General features: G+C 50.4%; 1 protein-coding gene across 6 annotated transcripts; it reads left to right on the top strand.

Moving 5' to 3' along the window:
• Positions 1 to 423: 423 nt before the first annotated feature.
• Positions 424 to 6642, top strand: LOC102383012. 6 transcript variants are annotated; one of them, XM_014526904.2, is made up of 4 exons: positions 424 to 1408; positions 1790 to 2401; positions 3132 to 3743; positions 4474 to 6642. In XM_014526904.2, exons 2-4 carry the CDS (start codon positions 1802 to 1804, stop codon positions 5440 to 5442), a joined length of 2181 nt encoding a protein of 726 aa, XP_014382390.1. In that variant the 5' UTR covers positions 424 to 1408; positions 1790 to 1801; the 3' UTR covers positions 5443 to 6642. The 6 variants fall into 6 exon arrangements, with proteins under 6 accessions (XP_014382390.1, XP_025050167.1, XP_025050164.1 ...); XM_025194382.1 differs by having other exon boundaries at positions 424 to 1558; XM_025194384.1 differs by having other exon boundaries at positions 425 to 1408; positions 2139 to 2401.
• The last annotated feature ends 985 nt before the right edge of the window (positions 6643 to 7627 follow it).

The following is a 7627-nucleotide window of genomic DNA, read 5'->3' as shown; positions in this document are numbered from 1 at the left end:
CCCTGAACTCCCTGCACCTATCTCCTTGAAACTTAACAGGCTTTGTGGCCTGCACAGGGGCTAGCACACCTGCAGTTTAGTTTCCCACTGTGGCTTAACACATACACGGGACATGAGTTTTGCTTTCAGGATTTTGGGGTACAGTTTCCCTGAACTCCCTGCACCTATCTCCTTGAAACTTAACAGGCTTTGTGGCCTGCACAGGGGCTAGCACACCTGCAGTTTTGACCCTGCTGTGGCTTAACACATACACATGACACAAGTTTGGCTCTCAAGATTTTGGCATGCAGTTTCTCCGAACTCCCTGCAGCTATCTCCCTGAAACTTGGCATGCTTTATTTCCTCAGAAGGGGCTACCATTTCTGCAAGTTTTATCCAAATCTGTCCAGAAAGGACAAAGTTATAGGCTGGCCAAAGTTATAGGCTGTTTTGACCTTCCCCATTATAGCCTATGGGCGAACGTTGAAACAGCGTCGAAACGGCAAAACGTTTCAGCATGTCCCGTTTTGTTTTGAGGCTGTTTTGACCATATCTGTTTCATTTTGATTTTGCTGTTTCAACCTCGAAATAGGTTGAAACAGCGTTGAAACAAAACTGGTGGCAAAATTTTGCATCGCCTTATAATTAAATCCCCTCTCGGTCTTCTCTTATCCAGACAAAATAATCCCAGTTACCTTAGTCTCTCATCATAAATCATGTTCCCCATCCCTCTATTTGCATTGCACTCTCTATCGTTCACATCCTTTTCATAGTGGGGGACCCAAATCTGGACACAGTACTCCAGATGCGGCCTCACCAGTGCCAAAGGGGCCAAAGGGGAATATTTCCTATTGGTGCAGCTGACCTTTTCATCCCCGCACATGGCATGAGGCTGAGTCGTATGCAACCTGGAGACAGGGAGATGGAGATGCGAGTAACTAGGATCTCCCTACCCTGTGGCTGGCTCAGAAATGGTCATAACTTGGGGAAGCGAGACCCACCCTACACCTCTCTGAGTCAGTTCATCCTACTGCCCAAGGGGTGCCTGGATCAGTGCCAGTACCTCTAAAGGAGACAGGCCCCCTGCTTCAGTTTTCAGCTCTTTCAGAAGCCAGAAAATCTTCAAGCCTGATTCTGATCCCATGACTTACAACTTATGTACAAGTGGCAGTGGACTGGGACAAGCTGATAGCAACAGCTGTTGGCATGTGGGGAGGGCAGATAAGAGCACGGGTGCAATGATGCTATCTATGTAGAGGCAGGGGTGTGGTGGGGTGGTACTAAAGGCCCATCTACATAGAGCTGGATGCAGATTTGTCCAAAGGGGAACAGGAGAAGGGCTGAAAAGCAGAAAGGGGGAAGGACTGAGAGAAAGAAGGCTCCTGGAGGAGGTGAAGTCAGTGAGAAAAGGGAGAGGAGTCATCAGTAGGTAAGTAAACAACTTTAGTCACTCTCTTTCCTGAGGGTATCTGAGCTAGTTCAGATCTCAGGTCTGTTACCTCCGGGTGGATCTTCCCACAAAGAAGCCATCTTTTTTCCTTGCCGGGCAAGAAATATCTTCAGAGGGCATCCCCCTGGGGTAAGTGACAGGAGATCTGTGCTTGGGATGTGGTAGCAAGATGCTGTGAGTTAAGAGTGAGGGGCACTGGCAAAGATTGTGTGTGCGGGGCTCTTGGATCACAGAATGAGATAGCAGGGGCCTGTGGGGAGGACAGGGGAGAAGAACAGGAATGGAGTTGGGTGGTCTGAGGACATTAGGCAAAGTTTTGATGGTTGGAAAATGCTTTCTCCCATAATCCTTGTCTTCCAGCCACAGGCAGCAATGACACGTTCCAAGCCTGCCCCGGTAGACCACATCTTCAGCAGCCATGATGGGGACATCATCGTCCGCTCTGACCTTGGTTGCTACCTGCTCCTTTCTGCCCTCCCCACCTCACCATGCCTCAAGATGCACCTCTTGCACCCCTCCCTTTGTGGTGGGGACCACTACTTCGGCTCCCGTTGGCACTCCTCCCTATATGTTATCCATGGCAATACGTATGTGGAGGCCACAGACCTGAGTGAGGGGCCAGTCACGCAGGCCCAACAGCTCCACCCCACATGCCGTGGGGGGCACCAGTACTTTGCCATCCCTGAAGGGTTCCTCATTGCCTTCCCAGATACTGTGCGGCTTGTGAAGAACCTGAGAACTGGGCAGCAAGCTGCTGACCAGGCTCTGAAGCTGCCCCAGCGACCTGAAGAACATGGAGTCCTAAGTTATCTTTACTGGTATGTCCCGGACTACGTCAACAACAGCTTCTTCTCTTTCCACCCACGCGTGATGGACTTCTTCCCTGGGGAACTCGGCCAAGCCCAAGGCACCTGGGAGGTCATTAAGACCCTCCACAAGAACTCTAACTCCCTCATCAGCCAGTCTTTCAAGGTACTCTGCAAGATGGGCTTCGCACAAGAGATATTGGCCAAAGTTGGGCATGACTGGAACATTTCTTTGCCAGGTTGTGATGAGCCAGAAGCCTTGGGCATGATTCTGGCCAAGGCCCAGTTCTCCTTGCTGGCTCAGTATGGTGGGTTGGGGCTCGTCGAAACGGCAAAGCATTTCAGCTTGTCCCGTTTCGTTTTGAGGCTGTTTTGACCATATCTATTTCATTTTGATTTTGCTGTTTCAACCTCGAGACAGATTGAAACAGTGTTGAAACAAAACTGGTGGCGAAATTTCACACCACCGTATAGTTAAATCCCCTCTTAGTCTTCTCTTATCCAGACAAAATAATCCCAGTTACCTCAGTCTCTCATCATAAATCATGTTCCCCATCCCTCTAACTATTTGCATTGCACTCTCTATCGTTCACATCCTTTTCATAGTGGGGGACCCAAATCTGGACACAGTACTCCAGATGTGGCCTCACCAGTGCCAAAGGGGCCAAAGGGGAATATTTCCTGTTGGTGCAGCTGACCTTTTCATCCCCGCACATGACATGAGGCTGAGTCATATGCAACCTGGAGACAGGGAGATGGAGATTCGAGTAATGCATTGTGGAGGGTCTGTGGGGAGGACAGGGGAGAAGAACAGGAATAGAGTTGGGTGGTCTAAGGACATTAGGCAAAGTTTTGATGGTTGGAAAATGCTTTCTCCCATAATCCTTGTCTTCCAGCCACAGGCAGCAATGCCACCCTCCAAGACTGCCCCTGTAGTCCACATCTTCAGCAGCCGTGATGGGGACATCATCGTCCGCTCTGACCTTGGTTGCTACCTGCTCCTTTCTGCCCTTCCCACTTCACCCTGTATCAAGATGCAACCCTTGCACCCATCCCTTCATGGTGGGGACTACTACTTTGGCTCCCGTTGGCACTCCTCCCTATATGTTATCCATGGCAATACGTATGTGGAGGCCACAGACCTGAGTGAGGGGCCAGTCACGCAGGCCCAACAGCTCCACCCCACATGCCGTGGGGGGCACCAGTACTTTGCCATCCCTGAAGGGTTCCTCATTGCCTTCCCAGATACTGTGCGGCTTGTGAAGAACCTGAGAACTGGGCAGCAAGCTGCTGACCAGGCTCTGAAGCTGCCCCAGCGACCTGAAGAACATGGAGTCCTAAGTTATCTTTACTGGTATGTCCCGGACTACGTCAACAACAGCTTCTTGTCTTTGTACCCAGACGTGAAGGACTTCCTCCCTGGGGGACTCGGCCAAGCCCAAGGCACCTGGGAGCTCATTAAGACCCTCCACAATAACTCTAACTCCCTCATCAGCCAGTCTTTCAAGGTACTCTGCAAGATGGGCTTCGCACAAGAGATATTGGCCAAAGTTGGGCATGACTGGAACATTTCTTTGCCAGGTTGTGATGAGCCAGAAGCCTTGGGCATGATTCTGGCCAAGGCCCAGTTCTCCTTGCTGGCTCAGTATGGTGGGTTGGGGCTCGTCGAAACGGCAAAGCATTTCAGCTTGTCCCGTTTCGTTTTGAGGCTGTTTTGACCATATCTATTTCATTTTGATTTTGCTGTTTCAACCTCGAGACAGATTGAAACAGTGTTGAAACAAAACTGGTGGCGAAATTTCACACCACCGTATAGTTAAATCCCCTCTTAGTCTTCTCTTATCCAGACAAAATAATCCCAGTTACCTCAGTCTCTCATCATAAATCATGTTCCCCATCCCTCTAACTATTTGCATTGCACTCTCTATCGTTCACATCCTTTTCATAGTGGGGGACCCAAATCTGGACACAGTACTCCAGATGTGGCCTCACCAGTGCCAAAGGGGCCAAAGGGGAATATTTCCTGTTGGTGCAGCTGACCTTTTCATCCCCGCACATGACATGAGGCTGAGTCATATGCAACCTGGAGACAGGGAGATGGAGATTCGAGTAATGCATTGTGGAGGGTCTGTGGGGAGGACAGGGGAGAAGAACAGGAATAGAGTTGGGTGGTCTAAGGACATTAGGCAAAGTTTTGATGGTTGGAAAATGCTTTCTCCCATAATCCTTGTCTTCCAGCCACAGGCAGCAATGCCACCCTCCAAGACTGCCCCTGTAGTCCACATCTTCAGCAGCCGTGATGGGGACATCATCGTCCGCTCTGACCTTGGTTGCTACCTGCTCCTTTCTGCCCTTCCCACTTCACCCTGTATCAAGATGCAACCCTTGCACCCATCCCTTCATGGTGGGGACTACTACTTTGGCTCCCGTTGGCACTCCTCCCTATATGTTATCCATGGCAATACGTATGTGGAGGCCACAGACCTGAGTGAGGGGCCAGTCACGCAGGCCCAACAGCTCCATCCCACATGCCTTGGGGGGCACCGGTACTTTGCCATCCCTGAAGGGTTCCTCATTGCCTTCCCAGATACTGTGCGGCTTGTGAAGAACCTGAGAATTGGGCAGCAAGCTGCTGACCAGCCTCTGAAACTGCCCCAGCGACCCGAAGAACATGGAGTCCTAAGTTATCTTTACTGGTATGTCCCGGACTACGTCAACAACAGCTTCTTGTCTTTGTACCCAGACGTGAAGGACTTCCTCCCTGGGGGACTCGGCCAAGCCCAAGGCACCTGGGAGCTCATTAAGACCCTCCACAATAACTCTAACTCCCTCATCAGCCAGTCTTTCAAGGTACTCTGCAAGATGGGCTTCGCACAAGAGATATTGGCCAAAGTTGGGCATGACTGGAACATTTCTTTGCCAGGTTGTGATGAGCCAGAAGCCCTGGGCATGATTCTGGCCAAAGCCCAGTTCTCCTTGCCGGCTCAGTACGGTGGGTTGGGGCTCAACACAGAGCAAGAAGACTGGCCCCACCTTAGGGAGGAGGAAAAGATCCTCAAGCTTTCACTGAAACCCCGACAGAAGGCCTACATATGGCAGTATCAGCTTAGCCTGGACAACAAAATCATTTTGTTCTGTCATGATCTCCAGGTGACCCACGATCCCAGAGCACCATTGGAGGTGCCCCTGTCTTCTTCATCTTCTTAGCCCCACCCTAGGACCTCTTGGTGTGGCTTGAGCAACATTAAGCTGTGCTGTGTGAGAAGTAACACCTGTTGGTCATAACTTGACAATTAGTCCTTGAGAAGCAAGCCTGGGAATCAGATCCTTTTGGGTTCTTTGGGAAGAGAAAAGGTCTTTGAGTGCAGGAGGAACCTTTTCCTGCTACACATAAGTGGCCTTTCAGCTGCAATCATTGCTAACTTGCACCCTTTGCACTGTCATGGTTTGGAAAGCCAATAAGGAGGAGTTGGAGGTCACGTCAGAACCAGAAAATTGCCACACATTGACCCTAAGACTGGGTTATCTTTTATCAGACATGGACAGTGTGTCCTGGACTCTGAATATCCCACTGTGGTTATTACTATTACTTGCAGGGCTATGTGACTGTGAAGCTCAGCTAGAACTGAATTAAATGACTTCTTGGCTCCGCTTGCTTCCTGGGGGCACATGCACTGGGCCAGGAACAAGGAGATGCGTGAGTTCTCAAACTACTTCTGTCTGGTTGTGGTGTAGTTTGTGCTCCTTTGCGTAGAGGTCACAGGCATTGAAACTGGCACTCTGAACACAAAAGCAGCCCCCCTGCTCCAAATCCCACCCAGGCTGCTTCTCAAATAAGGCTACAGTTTCAAGCTGGAGAAGATAACAATGCTCGTTTCTGTTAGCTCTGCCTGTCTGTACCATAGCAAGTGGGACAGGGTTTGAACCTGCATTTCTACCACAGCTGGCACAATGAGCCCCTAGACTAGGTCTTTGTTACCATAATGCAAATCATATTGAAAAATGATGACAGGGAGGATTGAAGCCCTAAGCTAAAGACATTGGTAGAGGACTGATGTGTTGCAAGCATTTAAACAAGGCACCTGCCAGTTCCAAGCCATCCAAAACTGAAACCAGCTTTCACCCTCAGGAAAAGCAGAATCACTGGATGGCCTTGAAAATCCCCAATGTGCGATGGTAAATCCTGAGATTATATTCACTTTTGAAAACCCCGGATCATCATTAAATATCTCCAGACTGCATTTTTACATCAGCCAGTTGTGTTTGAAAGTCCTGTGGATGGGACTGATGAGCCCAACATTGTATTGGGCAAGTGAGACTTTTGTGTGTCAATCATTAGATTGTGTTTGCAAATTGTGAGATATTAAAAACAAAGCAAATCAAAATAAAAAGACACATTGGTTTTGGGATTCTCGCCAGTTGCCTCTTGTTATTGTGCTTGTGGGGGGGTCACATCCTGCTTGTTTCCATAAGGTCAGCAGAAGCAGCAGGGGAGATGTACAGAACTGCAGGGACACTGAAGGGGCTGCTGTTTTCTCCCCTTTTTAGACTTGAGGCACCGCACAAAAAGGCCAGCTCTGAAGTTGCACTTGGTTTTTGACGACAGGAAAACACTAGGGCAATTCTTGTGTTGCAAAGAGCTCAGAAAGACCATCGCAGGTCAGAATGTTTTTAATGCTATGACTTCCTATTTGACATATTGGGGTTTATCCTATGAATCATGCGTGCACACCTCACAGTGCTAACATTGTGTGGCACCCTTGGAAAGATCTTAAGATTGAGCATCGCTGGTATAGACAAAGCAGTGGCAGTACATGGACAAGGAGGTGGCGATGTTGGGAGGTAGGTGGGGGGTGGAGGCCCATGGGAGAAGATGCTGAGGGAGCCCAAGGGGCCACATGGGACCATGCAAAGGGAGCTGCAGAAAGAGGATACGGGCAAAGGTGCAAGCAGAGCATCATCGTACTCCCCCCACCCCCCGCGTCCCTCACAAAGGGGCTGTGGGAGGGGGCATCACCTCTGGACAAAGCTGGAGGCTACGGAATAAGGAACAGGACTAGGACGCCTGGATTGAGGACCACATCCATCATGGATGTTTCTGCAGGTGAGCGGCGTGACGGGGGGGGGGGGGGGGGAGGGGGGGGGTGGACAGACCCCCTCCTCCCCGACACTCAGGCAGAAACTCCCCATACGTGTGAAGGGAGCGGGGGGAGGTTTCTAGCTTCAGAGTCACAGATGCCAGGGTCAGAAGGGCCCTCAAAGCATCATCCAGTCCGACCTTGCTCTGGGTAGGAACAAGTGCTGGGGACAGGTGAGCCCAGCCAGGGGCTCGTCCAGCCTCTTCTTAAAAATGCAAGGCACTGCCCCAGCCCACCCCGCAGCCAGCGGGCTC

The sequence above is a fragment of the Alligator sinensis genome, unplaced genomic scaffold (assembly GCF_000455745.1).
Source record: "Alligator sinensis unplaced genomic scaffold, ASM45574v1 scaffold25_1, whole genome shotgun sequence".
In the NCBI taxonomy this organism is placed as follows: Eukaryota; Metazoa; Chordata; order Crocodylia; family Alligatoridae; genus Alligator; species Alligator sinensis.
This window is presented reverse-complemented; position numbering and strand designations above follow the sequence as displayed.